The sequence below is a fragment of the Falco rusticolus genome, chromosome Z, assembly GCF_015220075.1.
Source record: "Falco rusticolus isolate bFalRus1 chromosome Z, bFalRus1.pri, whole genome shotgun sequence".
Classification (NCBI taxonomy): domain Eukaryota; kingdom Metazoa; phylum Chordata; class Aves; order Falconiformes; family Falconidae; genus Falco; species Falco rusticolus.
In genome coordinates, this window is record NC_051210.1 from 74,109,744 (window position 1) to 74,129,260 (window position 19,517).

At 51.6% G+C, this 19,517-nt stretch overlaps 1 protein-coding gene across 2 annotated transcripts in view; it reads right to left on the reverse strand.

The window, feature by feature from the left end:
- CNTFR (ciliary neurotrophic factor receptor) overlaps positions 1-19,517 on the reverse strand; it is a 212,237-nt gene that overhangs the window by 53,170 nt on the left and 139,550 nt on the right. For both annotated transcript variants that reach the window (XM_037374450.1, XM_037374448.1), the window contains exon 4: positions 7,092-7,322. In XM_037374450.1, coding sequence (XP_037230347.1) covers positions 7,092-7,322 — 231 coding nt within the window. The remainder of the gene's footprint in view (positions 1-7,091; positions 7,323-19,517) is intronic.

Below are 19,517 nucleotides of genomic sequence, written 5' to 3' on the forward strand. Positions count from 1 at the left end.
TGAGCTCTCTGTATCACCCAACCTGGCATGAGCTCATTGGTTGGTGGGGTCAAGCGTAGGGCCACGTCCTTTCATGTACTGGTGGGGACCCACCATGGGTCATGGGACCCTGCACATACTGGCCATCTCCCAGGTATGGTCTTCCCTTGGGCAGGAGCGCTGCGGGTGACAACACTGGCAAGGCCAGAGCAGAGCCACTGGCACTGCAGTCCTGTGCTGCAGCACCTGATAGTGCCACGTGCCGCTCCACTTGCCCCACCACCGTGTGCTACTCACCACCCCCAGATCCAGCGCATGAAGCAGGGGCTGCAAGGATGGGAGAGGGGATATTTTTATTGTTTCTGACACCGGCTGCCCCAGATTATCATGTTTTACATAGCGAGCCAAAGAAGCATCACTCTGCTATGCTGCAGCTGGGCTAGCTGCCCAGCCCAGCAAGGGGAACGACAGGAGGAATGCAGCGGGGCGCGGGTGCGTGCACGCGTGAGTGCAAGGGTGTGAGTGTGTGCACATGTGGGCCATGGGGCACAGCTTCATTCAGCCCTTCCCACTGCAGCACAGCTGCATGCATCCTGCTGGATGGGGCAGAAAGGTCACCCACTGCCTGCAAACATGTTTGTTTTTCTAGACCTGCTCCTAATTTGATTAGGACTAATTGCATTTGGGAGCATGATGGGGTTTTTGGGTGTTGGTTTTTTTTTTTTTTGGCCTTCTTCTTAAAAAGCTGGGATGGCGATTTGCATACTGTTACCCAGCTTGCCTTTCCAGATCCCAGCCAGACCGAGATCCAAAATCTGGGCACAGGCAGAAAAGTTTGTTCGGTGAGTTTTCCCAGCCACAAACAAACAGCTTGGCATGGAAAGGCAGCTATTGGAGAGCCTGCATGCTTTGTGAAATACAGCCAGATTTCGAAGAACAAAGCACTCCTGCAATCTGGTTGACCTTGTCTGTAACGCTCCCTTTCCATGGCTCTTGGGAACCAGGGGGGCTGTTTGCCTGTGAAGCCTCCCGGCACCATTGCACCTACCCAGCCCCCAGTGCTGTGGGCACATGGGGCAAAAATCAAGCACATCCATAGCAATAAACTCAACAGCTTTAGGGTGCATATCCCGACGCTGGAATAGCAGCAGCCACATGCTTAGCTTTACTAGCTCCATCCCTGCCATAGGTTTGGTCCAGGTTAGTGTAGTCCTGCCCCAAGCACTGCCTGAGCACAGCTTTGGGGTTGACCTTGCACGGGGCCATCCCTGAGTGGCAGGAGCACATTTGGAGGGTGAGAGGGATGAACTGTAGGGGCAGGCACTGCTCCCTGCCAGCTGGCCCTGGTGCCAGGGAACGGTCACAGTTGTGTTTAACTTGCTGCTCTCTAAATAGCCTCAGTTTACATGGCCGCGGGAAGGGATTGGGTAAGTTCATAGGGGAAAAATCCATCACGAGGGCTTTTTTTTTTTTAAAAAAAAAAAAAACGACAAGCCCTGTCACAGATTGCTGGACACGAGCAGGGAAATATCTGCACACACTGACCCCAAGCCTGTGCTTCTCTACCACCATTCATGCCAGCGGCAGGAGCACTGGCCTCACGGACAGCACCCTGCTCTGAGGCAGAGGCACCCTTGCCGGTGGCTGCCAGAGCCAGCCGAACCTCTGCTTTCCCATGCTGTTGTCAGCAGTGCCGTCTTGCAGTTTTTCCCACCAAACGAGCCAGCCAAACCTCTGCTTTTCCAAGCTGACGTGTCGGCAGTGCCCTCCTGCAGTTTTTCCCACCAAAACAACCTATGGAAGCAGGCGGGCAGACACCGGTCCCGCCCGGCACTGCCCTCCTCTGCTGTTTAGCCAGTGCCCATCATGGGATTCTTACACCTGCCCCAGTGCTGCATCCCTCTTCAGGGGAGGCGGAGGTGCATGTCTTACATTGAGAGGTTGTTACCTTCTTTGTTTCTTCTTTATTTCGGATGGGTGAAAAAGAAAAAAAGTTATAAAAACAAGAAGAAAAAAAAAAGATGCAAACTGCAGTCCAACCCTCCAGTTGCAGCTGGAGCCCAGCTGCGAGGAAAGGGACTTCTAAGGCAGAGAAAAGGGAGGCTCTGATTATTTATTAGTGGCCCATGTTTGATTGCTTGCTAATCAGGCCAGAGAACACACTGGGGCTCTCCCAGCCTCCCTGCTCACATGTGGTTCCTGTTGCTTTACCCCTTCCCCCCTCCCCCTCTCTGGTTTTGCTTTGTTTGTTTTTCTGTTAATTTGGTTGTTTTTCCATGTCGTTTTCCGTCAAACCGCATGTTTTTTCCCCTTTCTTTCGCCAGCCACTGCAGTGACAGACATGGAGGAAGGTGGCCAGCCTGGAGCCGCTTGTCCTCTGCCAGTCCATTTCCCACCACTGCTTGTCAGGCAGCGATGCCCATGGGACAGGGCTGGGGCCAGCACAGGGCTATGAGCCCCCATGGCACCACTGCAACACGGCGGGCAGTTAACTCCTCTGTCTGCATCCTGACCTGTGTCCCTGCTGCTGGAAGGGATTTTACTGTATTTTCTCTCCCATGCAGACCTCCACCCCTGCCTGCACCTCAGCCTACCAAAGCAGCAGTTGCATTAGGCAGTGGGCAGAGTGATGGGGTTCAGCAGCACAGCTGGCATCACTTGGGCATCCCCAAAGCCAGGCAAAAGGAGAGGTGTAAATGGACTGAGCTGCCGGGTCAGGATGGAGATAAGCAGGTTAAAAAGGGATGGAGGGATGGGAGTAGGACAGATGCATGCCCTGGCTGCCTCCCTCCTCCCCCTCTTTGCATACAAGGCCTCCTAGCTCCCATGTGCGCTCTCCAGCTTCTGGCAGCCTTTCCGCCGCGCGTTTCCACTCCTCTCTGGCCCATTAGCAGTATTTTTATAACATTCTGTAACACACGGAGCCGTGTGCCAAACCTCAAGAGTGCATTATTTCCCAGCGTCTTTGTTATATCCATCCCCAGGCCCTCCAGCCGCACGCTTCCAAAGGCAGAGCTGTGGCTTGTGGGGGCAACCAGGAGCCTGGCACCATTCTCCTGGTACCCGGAGCCTTCCCCTCCCTCCTGCCTGCTCCTGCTGCTTAGCCCCAGGCTCAGGCCAGGGATGCCCAGCATGCAAAAAACCCCAGTCTCATCGCCTGCTGCTTCTGGCCACACTCAGGTATCCACCACTCTCCACGCTGCAGGGCAGGTGATCCACTGCAGATAAACACAGAGCATCCTGGTAGCTCTCCTGTCCTTCACCTCACGCTCAGCTGCCTGAAAAAAGGAGGCAGAGCAACACATAGCTGCTTGAAGTCCCCTGGAGGAGGCTGCCCTGAAGAAGCGCCACCTTCCCCCAGCCAGCTTGTGCTTGGGATGGTTCACACCCTCCAGACAGGTGATCTGGCACCCTTGGGGATAAGAAGCCTGTAGGCTCTTTCTCCTCTCTAAGTTGGGCTTGCCGTCTATCAGTCACACCATCCCTGGATGAACACTGTTCCCACTGCCTGTGTGCCCATGTCCCCATCTCTGCAGGAGACAAGACAGCCTGGCTACCCCCAGCCTCTATGGGGTGCTGCTGGGCTCTTGGCCACATCCCCCATGATGTGGACCTGGGTGTCAAACCCCACCCCAAGGACCAGTTGAGCTACTTGCGTCCCTCCTGCCTTTCTCCTAAAGCACATCGATGATACACCTTCATGCGCTTTGTACCTTTTGCACCATTATATAGCACCCTGGCCCCTCCAGTGTGAAATCCCCACCCTAGAAATCCCCGGGTCCCCCCACAGCCAACAGCACATCACACTGGAGCTCCCTGGTCCTTGTGGGCCAAAGCCATTATGGGAAACACCACTGAGAGTGGTCCGAAGGCTGATGCCAAAGCTCCCCCATCCCTCCCAGCAGCTCCCCTTTCAGCACAATCTGATCCCCTTTAGCCATTTCCTAAGCCATGTTCCAACTCTTGTACTAATCCACATTTTCTCTGGTTTAACTCATAATTTCCCATGTGGCATCATAGCAAATACTTAACTGAAGTCAAGACAGATTACATGGACCACATTTCTGGGCTTAGGAAATCAGTTCCTTCATCAAAGAGAGCTATCAGGTTAATATGGTGTGATATACCTCTGGCATGTCCCCCTTGTATTTGTCTCCCATTTTCCATTTGTCTTCACATCTTTAATTGCTCTGCTTCCAACGCACCCCGCAGCCCTGCCATGCTCTGGGGTCAGGCTGTCTGATTGGGATTTTTCCTTCTCTCAAGCACAGGAGACATTGCCTCTCCCCACAGCACTGAATACCACCACTGACCTCTCAGCCACTAATGAGCCTGGCTAATGAACAGGAGATGTCCTCACCCGGGGGTGAGATGCTTCCCAGGCCTTCAATGCATCATTGTCTTTGAAGATGCCTCTATGGTGGAGGACCGTTCCCAGGTTTTATCCTCCCTCCTCTCCCCCAGCCTGCGCTGCCCTCACTCTCAGCACTGCCTCTCAGACTTGGCGGGGTTCATTTAGTGTCAGGTTCTGCCGAGTTTACCTTTAATCTCTCACGAAACCTGGCTGCAGAGCCAGCTCCACTCTTCTCCCCTTGTCTGCTCTGTATTTATATGGCTAACACCCCTTTTAATTTCCTCTGCAAGGTCTTGCTCAGCTTGTCTCCTGGCAGGTCTCCCTTTATCCCTGGGCTTGCTGACCTCCACCATGGAGCTCGCTTTGCTAACTGACGTCCTAACCGCATCTCCGCTCCCTCCCACATCCTTCCTGCAGTGGTGTCTGCCCAGGAGTGTCCCTGCCTCACCTCGGGGGCACTCTCCAGATACTGTTGTTTATTTAACGAGATCCCCAGCACTTCTCCACACAGCCCCCAGCCCTTCTCTACTGCTGCCATCATCTTTCTTGTTGCCCCAGTAAGAGGGGAAAATACAGGCACAGGCCTGTTTTCACTTAACTTCCCACACAATTGAAATGAAATGACTCCAAGATCTCTCAAATCCCAGGTTTGGGCTCCCAGTGTGCTCAACTGCAGCAGAGGTGCTACCACAGGGCCATGCTGCACACCTCCTGAAGGCTGCCCATCTCCACCTCCAACTCCATCTCTCTCTCTGTCATCATGCCCATGCCCATCTCCATCTCCATGCCCATGTCCATCTCCATCCCCACCTCCATCCCCTCCTGAGATGCTCCCAAACCTGTGCCCCTGCAGCAGCCTACACACCTCCAGGGAATCAATCATGCCTTGCAGAAATAGGAAAGTTGCAGGCAGAGTGCAGGCAGGGGCTGCGGGTGGCAGTGCTGGGAAAAGAAACCTCACAGAAAACACTGAATTAAAATCCAGGCAATTAAATTAATTACCACTAGAAGTGTCTCACCTGATTAGTTCCTTGCATACTTAATTGTGTTAACAACTCCGGGTGTTCAGTTGTTTATTTGTTGCTCTCTTCCCTGAGGCTGGTGGCCCTTGCCGTGTCCAGCCGGGCTCCTCAGCTGCCCACTGCTCAGGGTGACTTGGAGCCTCCCACAAATGGGAACACACGGTAATAGGAAACAGCAGGATTTGGGCTCTAACACTACGCAATTCCCACGGGTCCCTGAGCGGATTGACAGGGATTACTATTAGCGAGGTGCTTAGCAGATGGAAGAGCCATTGCAAAGTCACAGTGGTGCCACAGCTGCAGAGGAGGTGCTTGAAGGCTGCAGCCCCCTCCCCAGTTCCCTCATTTCCTCCAGACCTGGGCTGCAGCCTCCTGTGCACTGGCATGGCCTGGGATCTCTCCCCAGGTGGGACCTGGCGAGCATGTGCCGAAGCAGAGGAACTTGCAGAGCCTCCTCCTGCTGCTGCCTTTGCTGCACCCAGTTCCTGCCTTCGCTGCTTCCGAACCACCCGTGGACACCTCCTCGCCCCAACAGCATGGTTGAGAGGCCCCTGAATCATCTACTACTGACTTTTTGTCTGCCACGCTCCCAGCTTCAACACCTATCTGGTACCATACTCCCTGCCCTACACTGACTGTTCCCCCCCTCGCCTGCTTCTCATGTTGCCTTTCAGCTTCAGCCAGCACCCCTTCCCCTTGGCCCATGTGCCAGGATTCCTCCCAGAAGACCCTAAACCATGAGTCTGACACTATGTGGCATCCCTGAAACTTGGATTTCTTCAGCCTGACCTACAGGCGCAGTAAGCCTCTCGTGCCTGACTAGCAGGGCCTCCTGTGACCCTCTGGCCCTGGACCATGGTCGAGGTTGTAAACACCACCCTGGCTCTGATGCGAAAGGTGAGACAAAGAGCAGAGAAAGGCTCTGCCGTGTCCTCCCAGCCTGGGAATGTACAGACATCTATACAATGCGTCCCCAGCTGGTGGGCTCCCAGCTGGTGCCTCGCAGCATCCTTTGCTGCAGTTACCATCCCACAGCCAGCTATGCTGGCTGGTGCTCCCAGGCACACACTGCTGGTGGTTGCAAACACCATACTGCAAAACACACAGTTGATATCAGCTGTACAAACACAGCAGCCCACCAAACCACACAGCTGCTATCAGCTCTCAGCATCATGTGAAATGTAGCACAGCTCTTATCTGCTGCACCGAGACCCCCGTGAATCAGTGCATCTCATGCTTAAGATATGCAAAATGCTGGGAAACATGCAGCTGTCCTCCAACACGCCTGAGTACAGAGGCTCCTGCAAACATACAGCAACTGCCACCACCTTTTGCCTCCTCCTCTGAAGCAACCATGTTGCAGTAACTCCAGCCAGGACTTCCCCTTCCCAGCTGTAATCCCCTCTGACACCCCAGCCCCAGCTCTTTCCAATTGTAGAGATGGTGGTCATAGCACTGGGCTGGATGCAGAAGCAACATCCCTTCCTAAATTGTTCCTGGGGTATCATTCAATCTACTGGCTTTGATGCAAAGTCTGGGGCAGGAAGGGCTGATTCCAGCACCCTGCTGCTGGGATTAGTACACCACAGGGAGCTTATATGGCAGGATGCGGCAGGCAACTGTATATATGGAAAGTACCGGGGTTGCCGTGACAGGAGGGGGCTGAGGGAGTGTGTCAATATGGGAGCAGAGAGCGTGGCTCTGTCCTGCTCAATGTCACATGCTGGGGTACTCACTTCCCACCCTCAGGGAGGTCTGGTATTTGAGGTGCCAGGAGGAGCCCTCGTAGCAGGAGTACTGGCCGCTCTGCGTCAGGTCAACATTCTTCAGGATCAGGTAGGACCCGTTCAGGTGGGACTCATCGATATCAGTGCCATTGGCCGTCCAGGTCACAGCTGCATCCCAGTCCATGGAGCCACACTTCATGGTCACGTCTGCGCCTACCCGCTCATACTGGATGTGGCTGTCTGTGGGGAGGAAAAGAAGAAAAACAGGTGAGCTTGGAGCCCCGTGGGCATAGCTGCCTTGCAAATGGGATCTTCTCATCATATCTAGAAAGCAAGAGAAGGACTAGGGCATGGACTGGCACTGCTGATGGCCAGGGAAGCCCAAGTTCTCCTCCTGGCCCTGACAATGATTTATTTTAACCTTGAACTAGAGCAGATCAGCTGTCAAAGACCAAGGGATCAGGACTCATCGACCACCTCCATCTCACAGGATGCTTTTCTCTGACATTTACCTTGGAGGAGACATGTCAGGGCTGCATGTACGGCTCACCAGCCAAATGACCCACAGCACAGCCAGACTCTCGCACCAGCAAGTCATTGCCAATCCTGTATCTACATGATTTGTTGCAGGATGCAAACCAAATACACACATCAGAAACTCCTAGCAGAGGGACGACAGAACCCCAGGACTTGTCACCAGCAAACTCAAGTTATTTACTAGCAGAGGTGGGAAGCAGGCAGCTGTCCCTGCAGTTCCCTGCCCAGGAAATCAGGTGGGAGGATTGCAACCTAACCATGCTGTGTGCTTTGGAAAGGAGCAGCTGCTTGGTTCATGCTATGCTGTTTGTCTCCCTGCCTGGCTTTTCTTTTCTCTCTAAAATAACATGATGCCTTGCTGAGCCGTTTGATTTAGCATCTTACGAGTGGGGCTATACAGCTCATTGGGCACCAGCTGCTTAATTGAATTTTCTCAGGTTTCTGGACAGGAGCTTGAGCTGACATTCATTAATGATCCTTAGCAACTTGAGTCTTTCCTGTGTTGGCTACACTGGTAGTGCTGAGCTGCGTGTGGCAAGGATAAAAAATGGTGCCCATGTGTGCAGGACACAGGGTGAAGCAGGACAGGTGGATGAGCAGGTGATAAGGTTCCTTCAAGGCTTCACTAAGCCTTTGTGCTTAGACAAGGGTGGTTCAGTTCTAAAATACTCCTGTGTTTCAAAAACACGTTTGACAAGGTGCCTCCCAAGGAAACCAAGCAGCCCTGATACATGAGGAGAGTCCTTGCAAGGATTTATAGCAGCTAAAGATCAGGAGACCAAAGGTGAGAACAAGCTGTCAGATGTGGCAGCAGAAGACGTCACTGGTAAAGTTCAACAGAGATCAGAGCTGGATCAGAGCTGCCCAACACCCTCATAACTCACAGGTAAAAGGGGGTTGAGGCAGTGAGAGAAGACAGCGTGCTGCTGAGGCTGTCAGCGCAGCCAAATTACAGCTGGGCGCAAAAGTGCTGCAGGAGGACATCACGGTACAGACCCACCAGGCACTAACACTGTGCTGATAAAAGCAGAGGGATTTACACAAGGAAAATGAAGCCCTGCTTCCCCTATGCACTCACGGCTCCAAATGAGCTGCAGCCTCCATGGAAACATGTCTTGGAGTCATTGCGCTCACTTCACTGAAAACATCAGCTCAGTGGTGACCAAAAATGCAAACCCAACAGCAGGAATTATTCAGAAAGGAATTGAGAATAAATGGAAAGCACTGTGCCCTGAAAGCTGTGCACAAATCTGTCCCCGTGCCATTAGGAGTACAGTTCAGCTGAAAACAGAGCAGGGAAAGGAAACGGAGAGAGCAAAGGCTGGAAACAGCCCTTGCAGAAGGATGTCTTACAGACTCAATCCCTTCATCCGTAAAAGGAGACAACTAAGTGGAGATGTGACAGACACCTAAGCAATGATGAGTGACATGGAAAGGATGAATACAGAAGGACTGCTGCCTTTTTCTTCTAATAAAATAAGGGGTACCAAATGAAAAAAAGCAAAAGAAAGTGCTTTTTCACACAAAGTGTGATTAATTACTAAAACCCATGTCCACCAGATGCTGTGGATGTCAACATCTGGGGGAAAAATTGTGATTAAATGGATCCATAACAGAAGATACCTCCCAGGGTGGTAAAACACTGAGCTGTCCAGTGAGCCCAGGGAGGCTGGAGGCAGCTGATGGTGGGGAGGAACAGGAGAAGCACCCACGTGTTTGTCCTGCTCTCTTCTTCCCCTCCAGATATCACCTCCTGGGCCCTGCTGATAGATGGGACCACACAGGCATGACCCAGCCATTCCTTGTATGAAAGCCCACAGCCTGAGCCCATTGCCAATAAGAGAGACCTAGGGCAAAGCTGGCTCTGGAGGAGTCCCTGGCAGGTCTGAGTCCTCCTGCAGACAGTCTGTCAGGACACCTGATTCTGGCAGGTAAACAGCACCTTTGGGGATGCTATGCTTGCTGGGAAAGGGGGTGCTAAGAACAGACAGGGAAAAATTGGGTTGTAGCAAGTAAGATATTAGTGAGATGCCTCAGGATAATCTCAGACACTAACCAAGGGTGGGGACCTTTGAGAAACTGTGCTGATCAGAGAAGTGTGCTTCAAGTGTCTTAAAAAAGCTTAGAGCATATACCGACAGGCAGAAAGAGGGAAAACCATCTAAGCTGAGGCATCTGTGTGAGGAGGGGTAGCTGGAATGGGTCCAGATGAACAGACAGATAGGCAGAAGTATGGCAGAAGATGGATGGGTGGATGGATGAGTAAATGCATGTGATCACTGGACAGCCAACAACATAGGCACAGATGGGATGGAGGGAAGTGTATGAAGATGAAATGATGGATGACTATGCAAGCAGATGGATGGATGGATGGATGGATGGATGGGGATGCAGAGATGTGTATATGGAGGTATAAGCATATAAGCAGCTGGCTGTCTGGCTGAATATATGGATGGAGGAATGGGTGGACAGATGGGTGCATGGATGGGTGGAGGGAGGGACCAATGAATGGCAGTGGTGTTGTGTGGATAGCTGGCTGTCAGAATGGCCTTGGAGATGGATGGATGGATAGATGGATGGATGGATGGACAGATGACTAGGCAGACAAGTGGATGGATAGATATAAATAATGGAGCTAAAACAAGAATCCCATCATCTTACCCAGGTTCTCCCCTAATTTCTTCTATTGCATAAGGTAAAGACATTTTCTCTTCCCCTTTCCTGCTGGCTCGCAAAAAGCCATTGGCTCTCTGCTTGGCAGAGACACTGCACCACCCACCAGCCTTGCCTGGAGAAAGGTTCAGTGCAGCAATGGACCCACAGACCTGCCTTGCCTGGTGCCTGACCCCAGGGAAGGTTTGAAAGCAGGGGAATACTCTGCGGTGCCCGTCTCTGCTTCTCAGAACTGTAGCTGAGAGCCTGTCTGTAGCTGGTGGCAGCAGGACTAAGCTAGGAAGGGGAAAAGGCACCTTGAGTTATTTCCTATTTGTCCTTAAACACAGTGCAAACACATTGGCACTCATCCAGAAGAGCTGAGGGAGCCATTCCTGGAAGACAGGTCTTTGAAAGCAATCCTCCTTTCCAAGTCAATGATTCAAGGCCCCTGACAAAGGAAAAACCGAAAGCAAGCTTCAGAGGAGGCATTCCTCCCAGCCAGGTTTGCTGAGGCTCTTACCAGAGCCAAGCCAGGTCCCCATGTCCCTCCTGCACCGTGCCAGGCACACGACTCCCATCCAACCACACTGCTGTGGTAACGCATGGCATCCCCTGGGGGAAGGGGCACCATGGGGACAGCCCATGCGCTGCAGGGCTGCTGCATGAACATTGACTGGTGGCATGGATAGAACAAGGGCCAACAGCCAGGGGCTGCAGCTCAGGAGGTTTGAGCTAGACATGAAGGAAAATTTATTCTCCAGAAGGGTGACGCAGTGCTGGGACATGTACCCACAGAGAGGAGGGATCTCCATCCTTGGAGGTAGTCAGTGCTCTGTTGACAAAGCCATGGTTGATCTGATCTACTATTGACAATAGTTCTTTTCTGACTGAGACACTGGACTAGACACCTCCAAAGATCCCTTCCTACAGGCACTGCTGTGATCATTGGCTAGAAGTGATACTTCAAGATGCTGCCCTGCCCTTACAACACTCTGCCTCTTCAAAGTATACTGCTTTTTGTGTCAGGTGACAGTACAAGGGTGAAGAAAACATGATGGAGAGGTTGCAATGGACCCATACCAGCAACATGCCCCTGAACATCCAGCCCCACCAAGGGCCACATCCTCTACCACAGCACAGCATGCCATCCAGGCATAGCCTGGTATATGGTATTTTGTATATGGTATAAAGCTCCAGAGCCGGAGAGGAGCCATGGTGATGCTTAATGAGGGTAGAAATTACAGTCTTGCAAAGCTGCAGTGGAGGCAAGATGGCAGCCACCCATGGGACAGACACACACAGAGCTCCCAGTGGTGGACCTGGGGCCGCTTGGTGAAACAATCTGCTTTGCTGTCCTCCTAGTGATGATGATGAGTGACAACTTGATGGTGCGGTCTGTGCAACTGCAACACAATGGGGACCAACAGGACAGCAGTCCAGCCGAGAGACACAGAGGGAAGATGAGACAAAGTGGCTGAGATGCCGGGCCCACAGAAACATGTTTGATGCTTCCCAAACTCATCCTGCTCAGCTGGAGGTCCTCGATGGGGACATCATCCTCGTTTTATTTCTTCATGAATCTTGATCTGCATTGAGATTGCAAGGCCAGCAACACAGGAAAATTGTGCTGACCCCAGGGCTGCCCTGGCAGATGCCAAGCTGGGAAGGAGCAAAACTCCTCTTGGGACCCTCCATCTCCACTGGCTGCTCTCCCTCTTCTGCTGAGGCTTCTACCCTGCCTGCATGGGCAGCTGCCAGGGCAAGTGTGCTGCTGGACACTGCCCTATGCAGTATGCACGGAGCTGCACCATGGATGTGGCCCTGGGGCTCCGTGGCCAGATGCCCCAGGGGTCTTCTGAACGGCAAGCAGGGGAAGTGGAGAAGACAGTTTGCATCCCCATCACTGGCGCTCACTGCAGCCCCTCCGCGGGGCTCTTTGTGACAAGGCCTGTTGCAAGCCAAACTCCAGCACACGCACATGGGGGACAAAACAGTTCTTGCTGTCACAGCTGTCACTGGGCCAACTGTTCCCTTCAGAGCCCCCTCCCCAAATGCACTGTGAGGCTGTGGCTGGCCTAAGCAGAGAGCAAGCAAAAGGAAAGTGCTGCAGCACTTGGGGGGATGGACACAAGCACTCTTCTCTGCAGGATGCACAGCCTCTGGTTCTGCCCCTCTCTTGCAGATGGGGAAATGTAAGCAGCAAGAAAGGCTGTGTCCCTGCTTCCCCCAACAGGACTTGGAGCACTTTTGCAGTGGGATGGAGAATTACGCACGTGCCTTCAGACAGAGTCCTGCACATCACCCCATTAGCCTTTGTACTTCCCTCCCACAGCTAAGCAACTAGCCACAAATAATTATCCCAGTGTCTAATTAGCTCTGTGTGTATGTATTCATAAATTATACATTTAAATTTTACACAGCACCAACGCTATGCCTAGAGCTTTCCAAGATAAACTGGCAAGGTCTTGCACCCTGCAACTTCCTGTGGTAAATGAGATGAATAAGCCCACAGGAGATGAGGTGGGGAGCCCCAGAAGGTTGAGAGGGCAAGGGGAAAGAGAGGTGGCCTGACTCTCTCGCCTCTGGAGCGGGGACATTCCTGGGCTCCTCCAGCTGCTGGATAGAGCAGTGGCACAACCCTGTGGCTTCTCTTACTGCGGCACCCACGCTCACCAGCCTGAGCAGCACCAACCGTGTCCAAGGGATGCCAGCACCTCTGCTCCCACCTGCAGCTTCACAGCCCTGAGGTCTGCCCTTCTTGAGATGAAACAGCCTCCCCACACCAGCTTCCTGAAGCACACCCCATCCTTGATATCCCCTGCTGCCACTTGGTCTCTGCACAGCCGTTGTTGTGAGCAGAAACGTTCCCTTCAAGAAGGAGGAATTTCATGCTTAAGGAGGCAGTTCTTCCACAAGTGATTTAAAACTAGATACATCTTTGTAAGGAAGCAGGCATAATTAAGTGTCATTGATGTAGCCAAAGATATGGACTGTTCCAAGTTAATTTTGTCCATTAATGAAGAACTGCAGGAAGCAGAGCCCGTGTTTGTTTGCTCTACTTTGGTAAATCCCTGGAGTCAGCAGCTTTGCTCTCTTGACAAGAAAAAATAATTAGCAAGAAAGTTTAATTAAGAGATAACAGATGGGTGCTAAAGGACTTGTACTCAATCACACCACAATAGCCTGGAAGCAGACCTCGGTTTACTTCAGGGGTGTTGTAAAGGAGGCACTTCCCCTCTCTGACATGCTCGGCTTGGAGCAAGCTCCAGGGCAGGAAAGCCTCTTCTCTCAGCCTGGATGTGACCACAAAATGTCCTTCCGTGAGGTCTGGCAAAGCTTTGCTGCCCCTGAAGAAGCTCTCCTCCAGCTTTGCAGCAGCTTTACCTCCCACCACTGGTCTGCAGTTGAGTGCACCTCCCTCTGCAGCTACACCCCAAACCCAGCTAGCACTGTCCATTGCGGGGTGAAAAGGGCCTTCACGGTCCTTCTAGCCATTCAGCCGCAAGCGGCTGATGCTTCTTCCATGGAATTTAATGCAATATCTACTGCGGCTTTCTGAGGATGAAGGGACACTTTTGCAATCAAATATGCCATTGTCACAAATGATAACTCATGCCACACGCTCCCCCCTGGACTCAATGGTCCAGCAGCGTGGAGGTGTGATGCCTGCTCTGCTACCAGCTTCGCATGCCGTCCCCAGGACCAAGCCCCAGGTGGCACAGTTGGGGTGGTGGCACAGTCAGGATGGTGACACTTGCATGGCTCGCGCACAGGGGCCAACAAGGCTACGCAGTGGCAGGGCATAAGCACCCTCCTGGGGAGAAAATGCAGTGCTAAACCCAGTGGGAAACCACATAACAGACACCCACTGCTGGAAGCAGAAGCAACACAAACTTACAGCAGAAGCGAGGGCCAAGTCCTTGCTGCAGCACTGGCTCAGCCCCAAGGGATGCGGCAGCTCCCCGTGCCTTGTGGGCTGCGGTCCCATGCTGAGTCCTGGCTGGGAGGCATGGTAGCAGGATGCGGGAAGCTGCCTTAGCAGACAAGTAACTTCAATGTCATTTTTCTGCTTGTATCACATCATCAGACTGGCTGAACCAACGGCTTTGGCCCCGTCAGAGCGGGATCTCACTGGGGCAGAGCAGACCCTCCCTGTGCCAGGACAGGACTGCTAAGTCTATGTCTCGTACTGGTCTTGGTGCATTTTCAGTAGCTCCGCGTTGGGACAAAGCCTCTCTTGCAGCTCTTTAGACCTGCCAAATCACATCAGCCCCGAGCATCATGCTGGCAGTGCTCCTCGCTGCAAGCCAGAAAGGCTCCGTGTCAGAGGCAGCCTTGTTTGCCTGCATGCCATCACACCCAGCTCTGGCTGGGAGTAGGGGGGGCTGTACAGCAGCGTGCTGCCCCCGCACCAAGTTGTCCCTGGCTGCAGGGGACAGGCAGACCTGGGAACAGCAACTAAGTGCATTCTGCCTTGGTAACAGTCTCTCCAGCCACAAAGCTGCTCTTTCCCCTGGCTTCACAGTAGGACTGAGCTCTGCCAGACAGTGCTAACGTTGGTGTGTACCCATGTGCAATGGTTGCGTACCTCTAGCACCGATCATCTTGTATTGCTATAGGCAGGACCAGGAGAAAAAATCACCTCTGTTGCTACTTCTGCTTTTCTGTCTCAGCTGCTCTTCAGCAGAGAGCTCTGGATGCTGTTGGGCTGGTGATCTTGGTATTTTGTTTTGTTGTTTTTTTTCCTCAGGTGACTTTGCTCTTGCATCCCATGAGGGGACTTGAGCTCATGTGATGATCTCTTTTCCTGTAGGAGGTCTTGGTAAGACCTTCACTTAGATGTCCTAGCTCTTCTGCTCTAAAAATGTCTGTGTCCTGGGACTCCAAGTGCTCTCACTGCTGGGACAGGCTGAGCTCTGACACCATGTTTATCCTAAGGCAAAGGGAAGGCTGGATGGGACCTTGCCCACTTGGCTTCCTTGCAAAGTCAACTTGGGTTGACTTGTCCTGAGGAACAGCAGTTTTCTGGTGGAGCAGCATCTCCTCCAATACCCTGCATCTATATCATGTCTGCCCCAGCATGTGGGGTGGTGTGATACGGAAGGGAAGGTGTTGGCGGACCAGAGGAAGATGAATGGCTCAAATGGGAATCAGCACACGGCAGAAAAATCCCACCAATATCCTCCAAGACAGGCTCGCTTGAGCCTTTGCCCTTCACTGCCGGGTGACTGATGTTAGCACCACAGATGAATTAAAGGCTTGTTTTCTGGTCCTGCTTTTTCATGCAGACAGGACAAATAACTCCAGGCCACAAAAGAGTGCTTAGATCAGGCTTTTCAATGCTGTTTAAGGGGAAATCAATACGATTCGGAATTAGGTGCCCAAATCACAGCCATAAACACAAGAAAAGCTCATTGTGGTCCAGCAACAGTGCAAAGACGCCTGTATTTACTGAGCTTCGGGGAGGGGGAAGAGCCAGATAGAGATGTCAGGGCGCCTTGCACCCCTCTGACTGCAATCTGCCTTTTAAGCCTGGCACATGACATACACTTCCCCATCACCGTTTGCCGATGCCCACGTGCCCGCCCTCAAATAACAGCCTTCCTCCACGCAAACACACCGGGGGCAACCGCTATTTGTTCACATAATAACCTGGCTCCTGCTTCACCCCACTCAGGGCTGCGGATTAGCATCAGGCATTGTGCAATATTTTTTTTATTAGCACAGAATTATGGAAGTCAGAGGCGTAAAAGACCTGTTGGGTCCCACTCAGTCCATCCTCCTTCTGCCAAGACAGTATTGGTCCCTGCAGCATATTTACTATTTCTCCAGTCTAATTTTACATACTGTACAATCTGTGCAGTGCCAAGTTACGATCCCTGTGTGAGGAGCAGAGCTCTCAATTTCCAGGCTCTTGGGTGTGTAAAATCACAACCGCGATGTTAAATTAACTTTTTTTTCCTTGCATTTAATCATTTAACAGCTCTAAAATTCAGCCCCTCAGGCTCTTTCTGTCTGTCTGTTGGCTTGGGTTTTGCCTGCTGTAGGCCAGTGGCTTGTCGCTTACTGATGTAACGCTCACACCCCTGGGTGGATCGGCAGCAGCTGGGCTTGAAGCTGGGACCGCTGCAACTTAAAACAGACAAATTCCTGCAGCGCGAGGATGGAGAAACTCCTCTGCTTTCTTAACCACAGGTACAGCAGGTTCATCCTTCTCCTTATGGCCCAGCTCCAGCAAGGAGGAGGTACAGGGCACACTGCACACAGGGCCAGGACTCAAAGGCATCACCTAGGCTAGACTTAGAAATCAAAGCAGGAGTGCAACCTGCAGCACCGAGACACAGGGGGACAGGGCAGCACCAAAGTATTCCCAGTGGTGTCCTGTGCCCAGGAACCCCCAACAGAAACACCAATACTTCTTCCCTCCATCCCATTATCCACTGGAGGTTACACCCCAGGATTCATTTCCTCTCAAGACAGGGATTTCTTTCTCCTACAGGTGGCTACAGGATAGCAGAGGAACTGAGCTGCTGCTAGTGCAGCAAAGTGAACAGAAGGTGGGAAGAGTACATGCTGATAAAATGGGAAACATTTTCCATTTTACCCAAGTTTTTGTTTTTAGGGTTTTTTTGGGGTTTTTTTGGACTCAGTCACCATCACTCACTTCTCCAAGTGACATTTGCATTTCTGGAGCCTGGTGATGATTTCAAAGCAATATTAATAACAAGGCACCCATTCACTCTGCCCATCAGGGGCTGCATTAGCAATTAAGCCAAGGTCTCGGGATCTGCCTTGGTAATAATGAGATACTTCTTTTGCATTTCATGCCTTACACTCCTCAAGCTCCTCAAGCAAAGCCAAGCCTGGAAACAATCACCAGCACATGCTGAGTTGTGGCACAGCTGTGGAACCACAGACCAACAGTCACACATAGCATCTGCTGAGTGCAAGCACCTCTGGGGTGGAAGATGGCAACGTATCAGACCCATGGCACACTGGAAAGAGTATTACTCCCACCAGAGATATCAAGACAAACCCCTGAGTGTAGCTAAAAGAGCATTGCAGACCACAACAAGACCCCAGAACGGAGCTCCTGAATCTTGAATGGAGCTTGGAAGCAAGGTCCAGGCATGGGCTGAATGAGGCTGGGTTTCTGGTTATGGACTAGGAGGTGTTTCTGAGCCATGGCTGACACAACTGCAGGACCACGGTCCCCAAATGGTTTCCAGGCTCTTCAGGGTGCTCAGCACATTTGAAAGCCCCATAAATCCACAGGCTACCTGAGTATTTGGAACTTATTCTACAGTCAGAGAGCTATAGAGGGTGGCACAAACTTTTGAGGCTGTCTCTGGATGGGTAGGAGAGACAGGGTCTTCTGTGTGCTACGTGGACGATCCCTGCAGCAAGATGTATGTCTCAGAGACAGCAGAAGACTGAAAGCACACAATGTTTTGGGGCATACAGAGGCTTTGTGTGCCTTCTTCTGCAGATGTGCACATATCCCTGCAAAGCACGGTGCAGAAGCTCACACGAGATCATACCACCTCTGAAAAGAAAGCCTTAAGATGAGGATGGTAAGCTGGGAGCTTTCAGCTGGGTTTCCCATACCTGGTAGCAGCACAGAGAGCTTTCAGAGGAGGGTGCATGCAACTCCTTGGAGGTTTGGAGGTTCATGAACTAAGCCGGCTCCTGCCTGGTCCTGCTCCCTTGTTGGTGCCCTGAGCACTGGTGTCCAGCACCCTCTCTAAAACCTCTGAAGAAAATGCTCTTCATTAAGCAGCTGAGCATTTCCAAGTGGCCCCCACTGACTGGTGGCAGAGGACCCTGGGTTCACCATGCAGAGCCCAAGACAACCATGCCATAATTTCTATTCCATGGTGGCTGCCTCTCCATTTCTGGCAACACTTCATCCTCCACAGAGCCTTTCCTGCTCGTCCACCCACCGCTATTCCCTCTCTGTACCACTTCTATTGCCATTCCTGTCTAAACTTTTAAAAGCAGAGAGCAGCGCTGCTTTTGGGCTCAGCCTGCCTTTGAAGAGCACGGCCTAACCTTCAATTACTGATGTTGCTGTTTCAGAGAGCCCTCGTGTTCATGGGGTTTTTTTCTTCCCTGTGTTGAGGATGACGAGCAAATGTTAGTTCAGGAGCAGACATTCATTCACCAGGATTTCAACTAATTGCCCATTATTTCCTAAATTTCGACACTTAAAAGCTTTGAGTGTCCTACTGCAAAACAACAGCTAAAAGGCCAGTTACATTCATTGACTGAAACACAAATAATTGTGCCCAGCTTTCTGGAGAGCTTTTGGGCTTGAAGCAGAGAAAGATTTTAGGTAAGCATATTTTCTGAAAGTAAGATTATACGGGAGCTCACCAAATCTAGAGCTCAGGTTATCTGAAGGCACTACTGAATTACAACTATTATTAGCACAAGAGATACTTGAATTCTGGAATTTCTTTAAAACGTTTTGAATTCAGGTTCTTAAGCATTTAAAGGACTTGAGAAAATATCTTTGGCTCCAAGTCAGCAAAGCACTTAGGCAAGCCCTTCACTTTCAGCATGAGTTTAAGTACCTTGCTGACTCGGGGCTTTTAACCCCAAAGAAAAGAAAGCAAAGAGGAAAGAAAAAGTCAAAGGAAAAAGTTCTGATGTGCGTGGAAATCTCCAGACAAGCCAAAATAATACGGGAATCTCTTCTGGAAAGTAAGAAAACAAGAAATAATAGCGACTTGCTTTAAAATTAAGCACTAGAGGAAGCTTTCTGGAGGGGGGAGAAAAGACTCCCAGAACAAACCGAGTATGTCAGTGTAGCCTAATGCCAGTTTCACTCTCCTGCCTCTTCAGCATGCTGAAATTATTTATTGCTGAAAAAAACCCACCCAAAACTAAACCCAAAACCTGCTTCCCTCTCCCACTCCTAGACTAAGTGTGATGGGAGAGAGAAAAATCTTGGCTCTGGCAGTGAAAAAAACATCTCTGAGATGAGTCATCTGTGACAGGCTGTCTCCATCAGGAGGGAGGAAGAGGAGAAGGGATGAGGGAGTGAAAGGTAGTAAGGAGGATGAGGAAATTACAGGCAGGAGCCTGCAAACAGCCACACACGCTGCCTGCAGGAGGGGGAATACCAGGAAGTCCATAAGGAGAGAAAATCAGTGCAAATCCGTGTGCACACACATGGAAAGCAGCTACAGGCAGCAAGTGGCTCTTCCCCTACCTCCAGCCTGGGGCCATGCATAGCAA